Source organism: Cucumis melo, chromosome 11, assembly GCF_025177605.1.
Source record: "Cucumis melo cultivar AY chromosome 11, USDA_Cmelo_AY_1.0, whole genome shotgun sequence".
Classification (NCBI taxonomy): Eukaryota; Viridiplantae; Streptophyta; class Magnoliopsida; order Cucurbitales; family Cucurbitaceae; genus Cucumis; species Cucumis melo.
This window is the reverse complement of record NC_066867.1, coordinates 28,371,807-28,391,850: the sequence shown is the minus strand read 5'-3', so window position 1 is coordinate 28,391,850 and position 20,044 is coordinate 28,371,807. Positions and strand designations below refer to the sequence as shown.

Sequence of the window (20,044 nt, the reverse complement as noted above, 5' to 3'; positions counted from 1 at the left end):
CACTATTATCCACCTGGAAATAGTTTTTCAATTTGGTAGATTTTTCTTAAAAAAAAATCTTCTAAAACTACTATAAGATTATGGCAATTAATTAATTAAATAAAAGTATGAAAGCAAAAATGAATTAGTAGAAATGGAAAAGTATGCAAGATTGATGGGGGTATTAATTATGGGGAATTAACGATAAGATCCGAAAGGTGATGATTAGATGTGCACTTAAATATGTGGAGCCAATAACAAGGAATTTGTTTTACAAATGGAAACTATATATATAAATTCAGATTTTTGGTCACTTTGTTGTCATTTGTTAGTTACTTGAAAAAATGGGGACTTCCCAACAAATCAAATATCAAATTGAAAGCCAATTTCCCTTTCTTATACTCCACATTTCAATCCCATGATAGTTTTTCTTTTATTCAAAATGACAATTTTTCAAAAACCCATTTTTAAAATATCATATAATAAAAGTTAGTTTTACTATCCTTTAGACTATGTTGTATTTGTGTGAATTTTACGATTCGTCTCTTTTTTATTATTATTATTATTATATTTTTAAAATGACAATGCTTTTGATCGTAAATTTAAATTTGGATAAAATGAAATTTTGGTCCCTAATGTTTGATGTTTATTTCTATTTGGTTCCTAATGTTTTAAAAGTAACACTTTTGTTCTCGAGTTTTAAAAATAGTTTTAAATAGTTGATGTGTTAAATATAACTATTAGTTGACTAATGAAAAAGTGACTTGAAGTGAAAAGTTAACTAACAATCAAAGATAAATAGTATGGCTTAAGATTTAGAGTTCACTCACTATAAATAAAAGTGTAATTTGCTTAAAGTTTATTAGCACTTGGGGAGCATTTGTGACACAAGTTAGTTATTATAGTTTGTTTAGGTTATAATATTTTTTGTTTTTACTTAATCAGTTTTGTGACTTACAAATAATTATATATTAAGTTTGTATAAAACACATTTCAGAAAATTTACTTTGCTCTTCCAATATTTTACATTAGAAAAAAAAGAAAAGAGAAAACAAACAATATAATCACACATCCTTTTTGTTCACTTTTATATATAACAAACAATACAAAAGAGAAAACCTTTTAAGAAACTTAAAATATGGGTGTGGGGACTTGGACGCACACGTAGTATTGTATTGTATTGTATTGTAATTTCTCAAACCCTTCTGGCCTTTTCACCCCCATCCATCTCAAGACCTCACTTTCATAATCAAACCCTATTTTTCTTTTCTTAAATTATATCTCCTTCCCCTTGTGGTTTAACATTCGGGTATTTGCGTGTGATCTCTCTTTGGATCGTTGCAATAATCATACACCAAGTAATTCCTTTGCACCCACTCCATTGCCTTGTATTGCTCTTCGCTCAACCCCCCGGACCTTGGCCGGCAAGACTCCCCCGCCTCCGCAGTGCACCCGCTTATTTTGAACTCCCGGTACTTTGATACGAACGGCTGGTAATGATAATCCGCCTTGTATTTCCCATCCTCTGTCGCCCATTGGGAAGCATCCCATATCGAACCGTAAACCCACATTGGTCTTACTGGGAAAGTCGCGTCGTTCCTTCTTGTATACCTCCGAATCGGGACATCGTCTACCAAAAATCTGTTAAATATGGAAGAAATCTCTAGGTCAATCAAGTGAGTGAATTATGAAATTTGTATTATGATTATACGGACATGATATCTGATGGAGTCCATTGAATGGCGTAGTGATGGAAATTCTGTGTGGGATCAAACCAGAGATGGAACTTCATTTCTCTTCCGATAATGTTTCCATCTCCACTTCCTTTAATGAAGACGTTTGTTTGGAGAGTGTACGGCTTCCCTGGTGTTGTTCCCAGGAATTCTAGATCAATTTCGTCGTGGTTTCCAGGGAAATATTGGTTGTTTGAGAGCTGAATCAGAATGAATTAAAACACGGTTAGCTCAATATTTTATTCGAGTGTTTATCGTTTATCAAGTTTTGGGATGATTCTGTATCTTGTTTAACGAAAATTATACTAACGTAGAATGATGTGATAACTCCTGCAGTGTAGCCAGGTTGGAGTTTTACAGCAACACCAAAGTAACCGGATCGGTATGAGTGCAGTGATTTAAACCCACTACCTGTTCGACGAAATTACCCACAGAGAAAAATCAGCCAAAATACAGCATGGGGTCAGTGAGAGTGTGAATAAAGTGTAAAACTATTCAAACAAAAACCACCACAATGCATCAATCTTATAATAATCATTGGATGTAGATTCGAAAGTTCGGCATGTATGTGGGACTTTTAGGGAGTTTCTCTCATACATCCAATGCTTATTTCGAACCAGCTACATTGTGGTGGTCTTCTTAACTCGTTGACCTGAAGTATTGTCGAGCCAAATGGTTACAGAGCCTTGGTCGTCAAGCCTTTGATGCTGAGGACCCCAGAGGTTTCTAAAATACTGACTAAACCCATTGGATTGAACAGAGGAACTGGGGTAGAAGCCAGGGAAGGGTGGACCCTGAGCAGTAGTGCTACTAGAGGACATTAAAAGAACAAAAACGAGGAAGAAAAGAAAAGCAGCCATGAAACTAGAGCAATAATGTGATAGCATATATTGCTGTTTGTTGGAAGCTGTGGTTGGAGGTGTGGGGCAAAGAAAATTGAAGAGAAATGGGGTGGGAATTTGGGAATAAATAGAGGAGTTCATGAGATTTCAGGTCCCACATTACACAGAAACAGTTGACACAAAATGGAGGGATTGAAGTAGAATCTGCGGAATGAGATCAGTGGAGCATAATCTTCTCTTCAATTAACCAAAACAAAAAACTTGTCGTGTCTAATCCTTCTTCTCCATATCTTGATGTGTGGCCTAATAAGATTTGCTTCAGTTCTTTGATACGACAGTGGATGTAGACTACGGTCGAATCGCTAAAACGATATAGGTGTGATTCCCTCTTCCTTTTACTCTTTTCTTTTGTTTGTACCTGTTCATTTTATTTTAGTGATAAACATATCGAATTGTTGAGATTGTCACAACATGTTTGCTTTTCAGTTATGGAATGACAAAAACTTGCAAGTTATATTATGGTCGATACGCTCACATGTAAAGGCAAAGGAAGGAGTAAGAACGTGATTGATGTCACCACAAATGGCCCAAGTTTATGCTTTTTTGGTGAAATTCTTTAGCAGGAGATAAGGCATGAGAAGCAAGAATTGATTGACGCCAATATTAAAAAAAAAAAAAAAGAAAGGTTATTCATAGTAATTACTTTCTTGCTTTAATTTCAAAGACACAATCCCATTAGATAAAATTTGGATGTAATTCTGATTACTGATTCTGTCATATTCTATTAGCATGCTTTTCGTTCATCGTTTGCTATAGAACAATCTTTAATAGTTGACAGACTTCTATAAACTTTAAAGGTGACGGTTAAATTTTGTTATATTTACGAAAACTACTACCGAAATAATATATTTGTTGCAGATGTGTAGAAGCGCAGTGCTACAATTTTCACACATCTACGTAGGTGATGGGTATCAATATCATGCGTTTGATATGATTTGTGAATAAAATCTAACATTATTATTATTGCAGTCTTTTTGGCTTTTGGAAGTATTATTGAATCACTAAAGATTGTCATGTTGGTACGTGTATATGAGACGTTTAGTCACTATTACTTATTTGTCTAATAAGTATTCTCATTCAATCAGAATAATAGAATTTTATTTATCCAAAGTACACACCTTAGGATGTATTTTTAGTTTCTTGTTTGGAAACTTTCTATTTTTTTCTTCGTATTATTTATTTTTAAACATATTAACATGTTTGGTAATTATTTTTTAATTTTCTTTCTTAGGAATTTAAAACTTTTTACGTCAAAGAAAGCTTTTAAAATTGTTAATTTTAAATTTACTTTCGAACATTATCATGTAATTTATAAGTAAAAATCATCGAATAATACTTTTATTTGTGTTTCCAAAATTTTAAGAGAGATTTGAAACGTTTTTAAAGATCCGAAACAACAAAACATAACAAATGCTTGTGTTTCTAAAAACAAGAGGTAAGATATTGTAAAAGAAAAAATATGAAGCAAATCCTTAAATTTTGTTTATCTGTTGCTAAAATTTTAAATAAAAAATTAAATTAAATTAGATTTTATTGAAGTTAGTAAATTTAGGAGCTTTTTTACATTGTTTATTTTATATATAAGAAAAGTTATTAAGTGGAAATTATTTCAATATTTAACTAAATTTAGGATTCAATTCATAAAAAAACCGATGATTTGGAAAAACTCGATCAACCCAACCTCTAACTACCCCTTCTAGAATAGTCATAATAACTACTAATAAATTCGGAAAAAAAAAAAAATTAATTTTCCTTTCAAATATTTAAGTTTAAAGTTGTGATAGAATTCACAAATGAAAAGAAATAACAAATAAACAATCGATCAAAACTTATAGACAATTATTTAAATATCTGTGATATATAAATATATGTGTCACAAAATGATTTTATTAATGAAACCACACACCTTAGGATTAGAAACCAGATTATTATTCTTCAATTAGATAAATTTATATATAAAAGAAAAGAGTAAATTTGATCATTTGAATTATGTTATTAGTTATAAGGTATAAGTAAGTGTCTTGTCTAAGTGCTAATTCAATGCCTACATTGGGTGGGATATGACCGTACGGTCTATCGTTATAGGATAATTAATTGACATTGCCAAAGCAATTGGAATTTTGGTAACACATATGATAGCTAAAAAGATGCCTCTTCACTACTGCCATTGTACCGAAAAAGATATTGTTTTTGTTATAGGTTGTTTGGGCTTTTGCTTGTGTGATTTTCGACTTCTTCTTGTTGATATTGTTCGTGCTCGTGTTGCTTTTTGGTTGGAGAATATTGCTGACTTGTTGTAGCGGGGTTTGCTCTTTTTGCCACTATTCTTTATTTTTCTCTTTTTTTGTTCTGTTTTGCTTATGTTATAATTTGTTTTGATCTTACGGAGGTGTCCTTATGCATTTTTTGCCCTTCTGTGTGTTTTGCTTTGTGCCTTCAACTTGGGTTGTAGGATCTCCTTTACCTTTATATGAATTTCATATCATATTTTCTTCTACAACTACTTGAATTCTTAGTTTTAAAACTACTTTTTCTAATTTTGAAAAATTGACTTTATAATTTTTCTCCCTCTTCATGCAAGCAGAGAATAAATAACAAAAGAAATACATGTTTGTGCAGGAATGATTTTTAAAAAAGATAAAATTACATTTATCGATTATCATTAGGAAACATGTCGCATTTATTATGAAAATGAGTTCAATGGTCCGTTTTACATGGTTAAATCCATTTCTCAATCTCTTTAAACATGATTTTGAATAATTCAAACTATATATTGTTGAGTATAATAGGAGATGGTTAATTCAATCCATGTAGATCTTTTTTGGTCACTAACACATTTATATGCTCATTTGAATGATTGTGTCCGTTATTTACATAGGTGTTAAGTAGTTTAATTTGACTTAAAATGGTTAAAACCAACACCAAATTACTGCCAAAAAAATCCTTAAAAACAACCTTTGGGTCCATTACATATCAAACTCTTCTATTATCCGTCCTCTTAAAACCCTAACCTACACTACTATTTATCTAACAAATTACTAAAATGAATAGTTTAAAAAAAAAAAAAACGACTATTTATTTAACTAATACGTGGATCTTGAAAGGATAAGAATTAAGAAAACAGTTTGAAAATTTGAATGAAATATTATTAAAATATAAATGATTTTTTTGGAATTGGAATATTAAAATGAAAATGAAGTTTTTGTCTTTATTTCTTTTAGAAAAAAAGAAAGAAAGAAAGAAAGATTATTATTTATAATAAAAGTTGAAAGGCACAAAAGAGAGAGTGTTTGATAAAAGAAAGGAATAGGATGTTAATGTTGTACCGACAACTTCTGATGTCTTAGAAGAAACGAGACTGTGTGTGTGTGTGTTTTGTATTGAAATTGTGGCTGTGAGTTTACTTTTTAATATAATTTGTCTTTTCTCATCTCCATTATTTCCATTTTATTACGTCTTTATCAAATTATCATCTCTTTTCAAAGTCAGATTTGTACATTACTATAAACCCTCCAATTACATTCCTACATTTCTAATCCATTCATCTCAGTCTCTAATCCATCTAATTAAGACATCACTTATTTTCTTTTAAGACTTGAAACTTGAATAATTGGCTTTCTGTTCGTGACAATTTTGTAGACGATGGACATGTTTCAAATAATAGCTAAATTTAGAAAGAAGTAAAGTTAATTATGAGTTGTTAGTGAAATGGAAAGTAACTAAATGAAAACTAAAGCACTAAAATTAAGTTCTTAAGACTTAAGCTTAATATTAAGATGAAACTTGGAAGTCATACATGTTGAATATTTTTAAACACCCTAGAAATAAAATCATATAAACATCCAATTTCTTAATATAAAAAGTAAATGGAGTTTTGCTTTTGCTTAGAGGAGTTGCATCTTTTCCTAAACCACACTAATTTTATGTTTATAAGCATTTTCATTCCCATGAAAGCTTTTCTCTTATTTGAAAAGAAGTAGATTTCCATCTAATTATATTTGACGTTGTTAATTGGTGTTACGTAATCGTAACGAGATGTGTAACCCATTTTCAAGTTTGTAATGGAAATCCCCAGTTTGATTTAGTAACCTGAGCTCAATCCGATTATAGCTGAAAATTACATAGAAATATTGTTACCGTTATAGATACAAATTACCGTTAAAATTAAAGAAATATAAAAACCAATAAAAAAATTACGAAAATTTCACAATTATTGTTGTGTTATTGTTATCGATATACCTAATATGTGACGGTAAAATAAGAAGACATAATCAGTTTACAAAATATTTAAGTAAACGCAATTAAAACTAATTCAAATACGTTTGCGACTGTTTACCTACCTTCTTTCTTCCTTTGAAGTTACAATAATCCTCTCCACTGCACACAAAATCACATCAAATAACAAAATATTGTCCACTCTAAATGAAAGAAAAGGATGCAAACAATCTTGGGATGGGATGGGATTAGGTTATTTTGAGGTGCCCACATCACATCTCTTTTACTTTATGGAACCACTGCTTGTTTTGTCCATTACCAACAGCAAATGAAACCATAGTTATCAATTGGAATTTACTCTGCAAACAAAATCAAGTACACATTTGTATGTATATTTCCAACTTTTTTTTAAAAAAAATTAGAGATGCATATTTCAACTATAAAAATATATACCATGAGATACCTGACCAAAAACAATTCAAGAAAAACTAACTGGTCTATCATATTCTACACCAGTGATTTCAATTTCAACTCTCTTTTGGAGTAACTTTTGTAATTTAAATCCTAAATTTTGTTCTTACGGAACTCGTAAAAAATATCAGTTCGATCAGTATTGAACTCAAGGAATATCTATGAAGTGTAACTGTTTCAGAACAAGGGATACAAACAAGAGAGCAACAAGAGGAACAGATTTGACCAGTGGCTGCTACAATGTCAAGAGACTTGAGAGGAGATGCTTGAGCACTATACATAACTAAATTGAAAAGATAAAGAAGCAGAAGGGGCAATTTCACACATCTGTTCATTTAAGCTCAATTTTGTAACATTTGACAAAGAAGAAAGGAGGTTAGATGAAGGGACAGCCTTGAATTTGATGCTTCTTTTTTCTTTGGATGGATAAAATGACAATCCCATAGTGCAGCTCCACCGACGCTCACCGAGCGAAGACAGTGTTATACTAGCTCTCTTGTTTGGTGGAAAAGCAAAAGGATTGGGCTTTACAATTAAAGATGTAAACGACACCAGATTATTTCGTAAGTCGGAGCTTAACATGAGTCTTCTCTCATCATAATTCAATATCAAGTTATTGTAGTTCCACATTAGAACATGCAATCCCAAAACCACTTCGATAAATCTTATTTCTACATATGTCCTTCGCTATAGATACACCCTACGAAATAATCAAAAACTACAACAAAACAGCTAAGGAGAATTTAAGTGCTTCCTTATCTCTCTTAGAACACCTACAAGGAACTAGCTTGTTTTACTTTCCTCCCTCCCTATATTAATAAGTATTGATGCATCTTAATTCCCTAATATCTGAAATAGTGATCTTCAGCGCATTATACACCTTTTTTATGGTAAAAATAATTTTTACATCAATCAATAGATATTACATTTATCCACAAGAGTTGTTTAGATTTTGGATCTTATATGTTGCCTAAACATTCACCCAGGTTGAGGATCCATATCAGAAAAACAAAGGACCTCACAATGTTTCTAAGATAGATATGTTACTTTCTCTTGTTGTCAATTGATTTTGAGATGTGAACCTATGTTATCTAATATGATATCAAAACTCATGGAAGCTAAATGAGCATTCGGTCCAAAAAGGGACGAGGAATGGTGAATCTAAAGAGGCATTTTCATGAAATAGTGTGTTGAGGATCCGATATGAAAAAAATCAAGGGTGAGTTACTCTTCTAATTGTCAATTGGTTTTAAGATAGAAAATTATATTATCTAAAAACCCAAACCTAGATGATAGTTGGAACCCCATCTAATAACCCAAACCACAAATGATAGTCTGTCAACAAAGAGAAAAGGCATGTGGGAAAATGCATAATAAGAAGTAAGTACTAATCACAAAGGAAAATTAACAGCAGCTTCTTACCCATACAATTCCCTCAGTCTAATAATCGCTGGTTGAAAACATGAACTCAGAGGAACAATTTGGACAACTCTTGAGTGTTGTGCATTGCCATTCTTTGGTTTAGATATTGTGATCCTAAACATCTCTCCCACCAGAATTTCACTTACAGTTTCAGCTGCAGTACGCAACAAAAATTCAACTAGCATTCAAAAGGAAACGAAACAGCTTAGATGAAGGAAGATTGAGCTACATTTCATGGAAGTCACTAAAAAATTTCCCCACAAATTGTATTAGTAACATATTCTCCGAGGATCTTCTCTTAGGCAAAGGGACTCTGCCTTTTAGTTTAGGTTGTTTTTGATACGTTGTTTAATGAAAGTTTTATAAAATGCGTCTCGTTCTCAATCCTTCACGTCCATTGAAGGAGAATCTCATGCAAACCAATTAGAAGTAACTCACAAATACAAATGGGATTTACCAGCAAAAGGATGTAGCTTAGCAAAGTCAAAAAACTCATCAGCAGAGCAACCAAACAGAACCTTAGCAACCCTATCAAAGCATATTACAGTTTGTACTTCCTTATCCGTTGCAATTGACATCTGCCCAAAAAACAATGGAAATACAGGACCCAAAATCAGAACCTCAATTTAAAGAACACAATGCAATGCACAAACCCAAACCCATTTTACAGAACAAAACATTTCCTCCAAAAGAAACATATAATCGAGTCCCCGCAATGAATTAACACTCAAAAGCAAACAAAACCAAAAAATTTCCCCACGCAAATGTCAAGGGGAATTCCAACTAAAAGAACATCATAAGAGATTTTCAAACATACTGAAATCAAATTCCCAAGTAAGAAAAGAACCGAAATACTCACAAGAAGACGGAAGACGCGTTTAGAGGAAGAAGAACCGGGATTAAAGGCGTTGAAGTTGCAGAATTTGCAAAGAGAAGAAGATGGGTTAACGGGAAGTGTTCTCTCACAGATAGAACACACTCTGTAACAGAAATTGGTGTAATCCATAGCTATCACTGCGCACATGGTTGTTATTGGCTTACCATTTTCCATTAAAGGAAACTGCTTTCGTTCCTGAAAACGGAAAATACAACACTGTTCTTCACACTGTCCGGAGGGAAAGGGTCGAGAGGACGAAATTTTCCAACTATTAATTTGTTAGTTTAAACTTTAAACGTTCGTAGATATATCGATTTACACTCTTTTCAAATATTGTTTTGAAATTTAAAATTTTGTCTAAATTAAACTCCAAAGTTTAAAATTATTGATGTAATATAAATTTCATCAAAGATCGGTTTTACAAAAAGAAAGTGTATTGTTACGGCTATTTAGGGACTTTTTTCAAAGAAAATTGGGTCATGTTTAGAATTAAACAACCCCTAAACTATTTGGTAAAATAAATTATTTTTCCATCTACCAAATCACATTTTCATTTATTTTAACATCCAAAAACTATTTTAATGGACTAGTTGTACCAAACACAAAAAGAAAAAAACAACTATAAAGAAAACCTTAACATTCTTTTTATATATATATATTTAAAGTTATATTTTAAACTTTTTGGAAAGTTAACAAATATTTTTTACATAGAACATTAACTATTTTAATCTAAAGCTAACAATAAGGCCTTTTTTTTAAACTTATTTTAAAAATTTAAGGATATTTTTTATATAAAATATAATGTTTATAAGCGTTTTTTATAATTTAACCAATAAAATAAAATGAAGAAGATAGGATAAATTTATACTTATAAATTAAAAATTATTATAAATAATAAAACTGCTAAGAGTATTTACAAAATATAATAAAATGTATGAATTTAGCAATGATAATTCTATAAATGTCACTAATGTATAAAATCAAAAATTTTAATATATTTTGTAAATATTTTATAAAAATTTTGGTTCATACAATTGAAAATGTGTCTAATAATTTAAGATTTAAATAAGTTAACGTGAGACTATAAATTAGTATTTTTTTTGTTATTAAAAATTTAATATTTTTCTTAATTTTTATTAAGAAACTTTTTTAAAAACTTTCATGTAACAAAACATCAAACTATTTACGGTTACAGAGCGCATAAAGTTGGTCATTTTTTAAATATTATAGGTTTGTCTTTCCATCATTTTTTCTTACTCGCGATTTCTTTCGTCGTCTTTCGTTTTTTTTTTTTTTTTGCAACGATTTCTTTCCGTCGTATTTCTTCTTTTTCTCTCTTTTTTTTTCTGCTATGATTTCTTTTCATCGTCTTTCTTCTTTTTTTATTCTTTTTTTTTATGTCGTTTAATCTTTCCATTGTCTTTTTTCTTCGTTTCCTCTAAAGAATCTTGAAAAAAATCATTTAGATTGGAGTAACAAAATTAAACGATATAATTGAAATGATAAATTATAGTCATATCTAAACAATCGCTAAACGATCGTAAATATATTACAACGCGTGGTTGATGGGTCATTTTTGTATTTTACACGGTGCGTGTCGGTGCTTTTTTTGTTTTCGAAATTGTTCTAAATACTTGCCACCTTGTTATACTTTTGAAAAGACCTCAAACTTTTTTTTTTAATAACAAAAATAAAAAGAAAAAAAAAACTTTAAATGAGGTAAAAGGAATTTATTGTCTATATTCGAAAATAGTCTTTTTATTTATTTACTCCTTAAAAATTATTTGTAAAAGAATTAATTAATAAATATTATGTTAATACTCCAATTGTTCTGTTCTCTATTACCGAAGAACTCAAACAAGGAGATGATCTCCAATGGAAGAACACTTCCCTCTGCCCCAATCCGCCATGAAACAAGATTTCGGGAAATTGCAATATGGGTATCATCAATCTCTTTCCTTTTTCCTTTTTCTTCCTCTTCTTCTTCATTGCTACCTTCACTTGTGACTTCTTTTCGATTTCATTTAGATGCGAGCATTACAGGAGACGGTGCAAAATCCGAGCTCCATGCTGCAACCAAATCTTCACCTGTCGCCACTGCCACAACGAGGCCATGGTCTTTCCGCCCCTCTCTCTATGTCTTTTCCTTGCGTGCGTTGTTTGTTAGAGATTTATATTATATAAGGGTTATGTTTTTTCCATTATGTTGTTGAACTCGAGCTTTCAGTAATTGTGATTTTCTGAAACTTTTTTTGATTTTAGACCTCGCTGAGCAATCCTAGAAAACACGTTTGCCTAACCCTTAAGCATGGAGCTTGGGTTTGTGATTGTTTTATTATTTAAATATCTTAAATATGTTGAAAATGCGTACTTTAATAGCTTAGAAATGAGTAAAATGTATGCAATCTATTATATGAATATTGTGAACACTGTACATACTTAATAATATGTGCTGCTGAAAACATGACCTAACTAAAACCAGACTTGCCTAGCTCTTAGAGTACAGCCAGTTAGGTCAAGTAGAATGCGTTGAGTTCCCTCAGTATCAGAACTTGTGTAGGGAACTCTTCACTCTTGGCCTAACCAAAACCAGACCTGCCTTGCCCTTAGAGTTCAGCCGGTTAGGTCAAGTAGAATGCGTTGGGCTCCCTCAGTATCAGAACTTGTGTGGGGAACTCTTTGCTTTTGGCCTAACTAAAACCAGACCTGCCTAGCCCTTAGAGTCCAGCCGGTTAGGTCGAGTAAAATGCGTTGGGCTCCCTCAGTATCAGAACTTGTGTGGGGAACACTTCGCTTTTGGCCTAACCAAAGCCAGACCTGCCTAGCCCTTAGAGTCCAGCCGGTTAGGTCGAGTAAAATGCGTTGGGCTCCCTCAGTATCAGAACTTGTGTGGGGAACACTTCGCTTTTGGCCTAACCAAAACCAGACCTGCCTAGCCCTTAGAGTCCAGCCGGATAGGTCGAGTAAAATGCGTTGGGCTCCCTCAGTATCAGAACTTGTGTGGGGAACTCTTTGCATTCATTATGATTATATCACTGGTAAAGGTAGGATTATCAAAAGAAAAAACTTCACAATTAGTTTTCTCAAGATGAAAAATAAGTATCATAAAAAAAATAATTATCGATAATTATAAAATTTTGTGAAATATATTATGATATATAATAATTGTCATCAATCGATTCAAAATTGAATATTTTTTGTACTATTATGTCTATTAATGACAATTATAAAACGTTAAAGAAGGCTATATAATGATTTTTTTTCTTTCGGTTGAGAATATGGAAATCGTGACATTTTATTGTCAAGAATATTTGAATCACGACAAATATTTTTTGTCAACAAATGTTCTATCACGATACGACATGTACTTATTGTCACATAATCCATACATGCAACTTTTATAATGTCATATTACATGTTTTGTATAGTTTCTTTAAATCTTCATTACACACATAATTTTCACCCTCAACTGATTAACATGTAAATAAAAAGTTTCATATATAACAATAACATAGATAACGTTTTTTTTTTTAAGTACAAATAGCCTATGGAATGTTCCCAAAGGGACAAATACAATCAAATTAGTAACTAAAGTTCGGTAATTAAGTACAATCTAAACAAGCCTCAAATAAATACATTGGAATAAAAAATTTTCCACTAACTTTACGAAATTTCTTATAATTCAATCAAAGAGTCCAATGGATTCTTGTAAAACCTTGTAAGAAAAAAAAATCATTTTAAAGCATGCACAAGTCTACACATTAGTATTGACGATAATAATATTAGGATAACTTTTGTAATATATAACACAAATTACAAATTCTTAACCAAATAAAGACAAATTATGCTTTAACATCTTTATAAACCACAAAATAACAATTCACGTAAGCGAAGTCTAACTCCGATGAAAATTCCTATTGAAATATCCTAAAGAAAAAAAAAAAAAAACAAAACGAAAGTGGTCATCTTCTTTTTATATGTACACTTATTATACAACCAACATTATGGTTATTCTCTGGTTACATATATGATATGTAACTAGTGTGTATTCTTTCACTTATGGACAAGAAGAAGTAAGATAGTAATAATAATAAAGAAACATCTGCTATTTACATTCCACCTAGTGAATTGATGCATGGTTGATCCGAAAAAATACAAAGAATAAACCAAATTTTTTTAGAAAAAAAAAAAAAAAACTGTACATAAAAAGAAGGAAGTAAGAGAGAAAAGAAATTTTCTCATTATTACACCTTCAAATATTTCTAAACTTTATATTGTTTTGTAATATAATTATTTTTCCATTTTTTCAAATTATGTTCTTGTATCAATGTTTAGGCATCCATTTACAACAGATATCTAAATGTTATCGTACTTTATAGAAACTGTGATTAAAAATGACAATCATATATAGTCTAATTAAGTTACAGTAGAAGTGTCATTAATTAATTATAACAACTTACATCACTTTTTTTTTAAAAATTTTCATAGAAATTAATATTTTCATGAAAGTGAGATCTCAAAACTATCAAATAGACTTCTATTTTGTAAATATTTTTAGCAGTTTTGACATTATCATGAGTCCGACTACTCAACGATGTCCTAAACTTAAACTCCAATGGAAAAGGAAACCACCCACTACGATATTGCAAACCCTAATGGCTTTGATATTATATAGTCAATAATTTAGAGAAAAGTATTTCTTATTCATATAGAATCAGAGTAAATTTCCAAAACGAAAATTTTCCTTTAAAACATACTATAATTAGTCAAACAAAAAAGAGTGTTAATAGTCAAATATAATTTTTAGTTGACAATTAATTAGCTGTGTTAATTATGACAATAATTATAAAAAAATTAAATTAAGACTATGATCTTAACTTAAAATTTAAGTTTTTATTTTAGATAGAGAGAAAATTGGTATAAAATTTAAATTAAGAAGAATATTCTTGAACTCTTTTTAAGTTCTAAGGGTATTTTTGAAATAAAACTTCAACGGTTTTAATCTAAAAGTAACGGTTTTTGAATCATTTTAAAAGTTTAAGAATATTTAGAATTATTTATTTTAAATTAGTTCTACATTTGCTCCTATAAATTCTGAATTAAAATTTAAAAGCATTTTATGAAACAAAAAAATCACAGAACATTTAGATTTATTTATGTTTACAAATAAATGTTTTGCTCTTTATACGGTAGAAGTCCCATTAACACTATTTCAAATTTCAAAAAAACCTTTATTCTCTCTCCTTTGAAACCCTCCCTTCACAGCTTCTCTCATTTATAATTTCTTCACGTTTCTTCTCAACGGCACTCTCTCTCCCCTCTCCTTCTCTCTCCTCCTCCCCTTCTCTCTCGCTCTCTGGTCTCCTTCGTCTTCCTCGTCTTCCTCGTCTTCCTCGTCTTCACTCTTCCTATCTCTCAATTTCCATTCTCTAAAATGAAGCATGCACCCAAGAAACCCATACCCATGTCGCCGATCCACTGCCATCTTCTATTCCTAGCGCTAACGGCGCCGGAATCAAGGGCGGCAGACCCCTCGGAAACCTACATCGTCTTCCAAAGAAAATGATTCACCGTCCGATCCCAATTCATGGTTCCCGATTTCAAACCCTCGCCGACTAAGTTGAAGAGCCTGCTCTCTCTTCTAACCCACTTAAGCGGAAGCTCAGTATGGAGACCGTTCTTGAGAATTCCATCCCTGGGTTGTCTGATTCTATTGCGAAGGTAGTTTACGTGGTGTGATTATTGGGGTTTTGGTATATTTTTGTTTTAATTTGGGTGGTGAAATGATATTTTCCTGTAATATGAAAAATTAATTTCGTCTTATGCTGAATCATCTCACAGATTAGAGAAGATGTAAAATCTGGTGTAGAAAATTTAACAGAGGAGTGTGTATCCACAATGGCAGACGTTACTCGGCTTCTAATGAAGGTTTTTATCTTCCTCGTGCTAATATGCGCACCTAAGTGCACCCCTATCCATGGAAGTACGGAGGTAAGTTTCCCTTTTGGAATTCAAGTTCTGTATTTCTCGTTGGAGTTTAAGAGGCATTTTTGTTGTTGTTCTTCTTCTTGCATAACTGTGGTTGTGGAATTTGGGTTCTAAGAAGTGAAAGAACTTGTATTATAGTTTTCTGTGGTAAAAGGAATTGAACCCACTTGCCATGTGTTCACTCAATTTGATTTTTTACTGTAATTTGAGTCAGTTATGGTCATTTTCAAGGGGTTCAACTGCATCCGGGAAGTTGGGAAGGCGTCAAAAGGGATTTTTTAAGCCAGAACTGACTTCTCTCACTTTCTTTCTTTGCACTACTAACTTCCAAAGTTTTTGTGACTGTTAGAAGTTTCATCAAGTGTTTGTGTTTGTGTTTGCTACTTGGTTATGCTTCATAATTGCTTTAGGTTCACAAAAATACTATAACCTGTAGCCCTGTAATTCTATCCATTTCAGGAGTTCGAAACCTTTTTGTGTGTAGGAACTAACACAAATTGAACATTTCTAAAGTAAAAAGAAGTTGGGTTTATAGAAAATATAGTGCCATTTGGTTGAGTTATGACTACTTTTGAAGATGGTTTTATTTTAACTAATGACTGCATTCGCTAGTTTGTTTTTTTTGGTACTTCATTCACTGTCCATTTTCTCTCCATGGTCGAGTTTCTCTCCCCTCATTTATTTTTTATAACATTCATTAGATCACTCTTTAAATTATTCAATTACAAAGGAAAGACTACTTCAATTCATTGTCAGTAAACTATTTTTTTCCTTTAGTAACAATTGCTCACATCATATTGTCATTTCTCTATGTATTGTCTATAGACCAGGGTGAATTCTAGTTCTCTTCTAAGATAAAATAATTACCAGCTAATCATTTAGGAAATATTTCAGTTAAATGGCTCTTGGGTTGTCAACTGTACTATTTTTTATCTGTTTTCTGTGTGCGGTTGAAATTCTTCTGATGTACCCCATCTCCTGTGATTCTCTTCTTCAAAATCAAATAGTAGAAGTATTTGTTGGTTCATCTGTTCCACTTGCTTTGTCCCCTGTCCAGGAGTCCAGAAAGTTTTCACCTGCAACACAGTGAAAGCAAACCTTCGTCTATCGAAGAAACACGCTCATGAGAACATTGAGATCAATTTCAACAAGCTTTACTACTAGTTTTGATAAGCTTACGAGTTTTGGAAACATAAGATTTGATCGAGAAGTTAGGAGTGAAGGTTTGGGATATCTTGAAAAGATTGCATTTTTTTCTTGTATTTGAGGCCCCTTGAAATTTTGTTGTTTGTTGCCCTCTTGTTTTCTGGAGCTTCTTTCCTACAATGACTAAGATTGTTGGTACTCTGGGTCCTAACTCTCGATCTGTACAAGTTATTTCTGCTTGTTTGACGGCTGGAATGTCTGGTATGGTTGGCTTCCTTAGCAACTCTCCCTTTGTTTCTAGTGGGTAATGCGTTTGAGTTATAGTAGGGAACTTTTGTTTTTCTATTCTTTCTTTGGTGGCTGCTAGTTGCTCGGTTCGACATTTCATGGGGCAGTCCAGATTACCATCAAGAGACTTTGGAAAATTTGAAGATTGCTGTTAAAAGCACCAAGAAACTTTGTGCTGTACGTTCGTTTTTAATACGTTTGAGTGTATATTTTATCATTTGAACTTTCCTACCATTTTCTTAGTAACTTGGCCAAAGAATAAGCAAGCTAATTCTTCTGCTTTTTTCAGGTTATGCTGGATACAGCGGGTCCTGAGGTGTTGGTTACTAAAGTGAGAAATCTATCTCTCTTCAGGAAGATGGGTTTGTTGTTCTAACACCCAATCAAGAACTAGAGGCATCTTCGGCTGCTACCTACAAATTATGGTGGACTTTCAAAGGTTGGGAAATACTATAAAACTTCATACTACTTGTGGAACATTTTAGATCATGCCAAATCCACAGCCAAACAAGGAAAATCTGTAGCCCTGAAGTTCAGGAAAAACTTTCTATGAATTAAAGTTTTATTTTAAATTGATATTGAAAAGCCCCTCGTATATTTCTAGAAGTGGCTATTTGTTGTTATACAAGAAAATAAAACAAACAAATAAATAAATCCAAACTATTATTTAATCTAAAATCATCAACTAAACTAATGTTAACTGACTATACTAATGATTTAATTACTTGTCTGCATCGTGTCTGTTGCCTGATGCAATTTACTCAGTCAAAATTGCATCGTATCAAGACACGTGAGTTTTTCATTAAAAATTGATAAGAGGTTAAGATTTTAATATTCTTTAGTTTATGCAAATAAGATATTTTGCAAAGTCAAAGTTTATAAAAGATGGGCGTTCTTTCATTCACTGCATTGATTATACAATAATCTCCTTCATATTACTAAACTTGAAATTTTCTTATATAGGTCGTTAAGAAAGGAGACACCCTTTTTCTTGGTCAGTACCTCTTTACTGGAAGTGAAACATCTGTCTGGTTGGAGGTAATGGGGCATATTGGTAGGGATCTTCAAATTTTTTTTCACTGTAAGGAATCGTGGTAAATGATGTTATGCTGAGTTATGTCTGTCGGGGATTTATCAGGTTTTCGAAGTGAAAGGAGATGATGTTGGTTGTGTGGTAAAGAACTCTGCCACGTTGGTTGGTACAATGTACACTTTGCATGCTGCTGAAATTCACATTGATCTTCCAACACTTACTGAGAAAGGCAAAGAGTAACATTCTTCAGTTTCCTGTTTGTTATGTCTGTTAAGTCTCTTTGATTGCTTGCAATTAGCTTATACAACCTTAACATGATTGGTAGCTCATAGTATTTTTTGATGCTGACTGGTGACTTTAGATCATAGCTACGTGGGGAGTAAAAAACAAGATTGACTTCCTCTCTCTGTCACATGCTAGACATGTGGAAGATGTTTGACAAGTATTATTTCCTTGCATTGAGTCTTCACTTTAAACAAATGATCAATTGTGGGTGATTTGACTATGTTGATTATTACAATAGAGGATATTGATTGCTAAATTAAATTTTTATGTAGGCTCGACAATTTCTTTCTAAGCTAGGTGACCTTAACCAAACTCAAATATTTGCAAAGATTGAAAGTGTAGAGGTAAGTCATTGTCAGCTCACTTTTTACTCGTATTCTTTACCATGGTTACGTTAGGATTGATTATTTCTGTTTTCTACATTGTTACAGGTGCTTTTGTTTCAGAAAACTGCCCTTTATAGATGTAATATGGCTGGAAAGCCTGCTGTTTTAACTCGTGTGGTAGACAGCATGACTAACAACTTGAGACCTACACGTGCAGTAGCTACTGATGTTGCCAATGCTGTACTTGATGGTGAGTTATTCAATTTTTAAATCTCTATTGTTTAAAGACCGAAGATGTAAGGATTTTTTAAGTCATGGTTCTTTTTAATGATGCTGAAGATTGGGTTGAACTTTTTAAAATTTATCTATTTTATGTTCAATTGTATCATTCTATTTAGTATGAATCAGGGTTCTTAGTTCCATTCTTGACAGGGGATATGATTGTATGACGTTTTTTTATAACCTGTCTTCTCATGAGTTTGCAGGAAGTGATGCAATTCTTCTTGGGGCTGAGACATTGTGTGGATTACATCCAGTAGAAACCGTTTCAACCGTTAGTAGAATATGTGCTGAGGTAATTTGTGTGTGTATGAGATAGAAACACAGCTTTTAAACCCCAAGCTTTATGTAGTATAAGGTATTTCCATTCCTTTATTCATTACTATTTCATTAATGAATTAATGAAGGCACAACTTTAATTTGGAGAAAAAAAACATTTAACGTGAGGTCATGAGTGCACTAAAAGGACTACAAAAGGGCTTGTTAAAGGGAAGTAGAAGGCAAACCATACATGAAAATAAAACACAAACCCTTGCCGGGAAAGGATAAAGTTACAAGTAAAACAAAGGAATATCTCTAAAAGTGGAGGTTGTTATCGCCAAAGAAAATGCTGCATGCTTTCCGTTATAACCACCATTTAGTGCTGCATTCTTTTGTTACTCTGTTAAGTCTCTTTAGGTAAGTTTCTCCCCCATAAAAAGAACTAAAAAGTTTCTTTGATACTATTTAAAGTAAAAAGAGAAGGGAAAACATTCTAAAATCCTGTGCACTAAGGGGCTCGTGAGTTAGAAAAAGTTCACCAAACTGAAGGTGGAACCTTGACAGAGGCCATAGTTTCTCCCCATCCCCTTTCTTTTAATAAGAACTCTTGCATTTCTCCCTATCCGCATTTGTCCCATTATTACCTTGATTCTTTTAACATCGAAACAGAAAATTTTTGTTGATCAAATGAAAATATTACCAAGGAACTAAGGAAGTTACGGAAAACTTCCAATCGAGGAATTCAAACATCCCAAAGATAGAAACAAATAATTACAATAAAATCTCAACACTCTAACCAAATGATAAAATAAAAACCATAAGCTACCCAGTTCTGAAGT

General features: G+C 32.1%; 2 protein-coding genes and 1 long non-coding RNA gene across 3 annotated transcripts; 1 reads left to right on the top strand and 2 right to left on the bottom strand.

The window, feature by feature from the left end:
- Nucleotides 1-1,040: 1,040 nt before the first annotated feature.
- Nucleotides 1,041-2,695, bottom strand: LOC103503029 (xyloglucan endotransglucosylase/hydrolase protein 31-like). Its single transcript, XM_008467178.3, has 4 exons — nt 2,365-2,695; nt 2,023-2,123; nt 1,695-1,912; nt 1,041-1,620 (listed from the first exon to the last, which is right to left on the bottom strand). Exons 1-4 carry the CDS (start codon nt 2,693-2,695, stop codon nt 1,278-1,280), a joined length of 993 nt encoding a protein of 330 aa, XP_008465400.1. The 3' UTR covers nt 1,041-1,277.
- Nucleotides 1,788-3,426, top strand: LOC103503030 (uncharacterized). The gene is made up of 3 exons (XR_540704.3): nt 1,788-1,937; nt 2,049-2,930; nt 3,041-3,426. It is a non-coding gene; the product is annotated as an uncharacterized LOC103503030 (long non-coding RNA).
- Nucleotides 3,427-6,801: 3,375 nt separating this feature from the next.
- Nucleotides 6,802-9,876, bottom strand: LOC103503028 (uncharacterized). The gene is made up of 4 exons (XM_008467176.2): nt 9,582-9,876; nt 9,180-9,300; nt 8,723-8,876; nt 6,802-7,188 (listed from the first exon to the last, which is right to left on the bottom strand). Exons 1-4 carry the CDS (start codon nt 9,771-9,773, stop codon nt 7,173-7,175), a joined length of 483 nt encoding a protein of 160 aa, XP_008465398.1. The 5' UTR covers nt 9,774-9,876; the 3' UTR covers nt 6,802-7,172.
- Between the last annotated feature and the right edge of the window lie 10,168 nt (nt 9,877-20,044).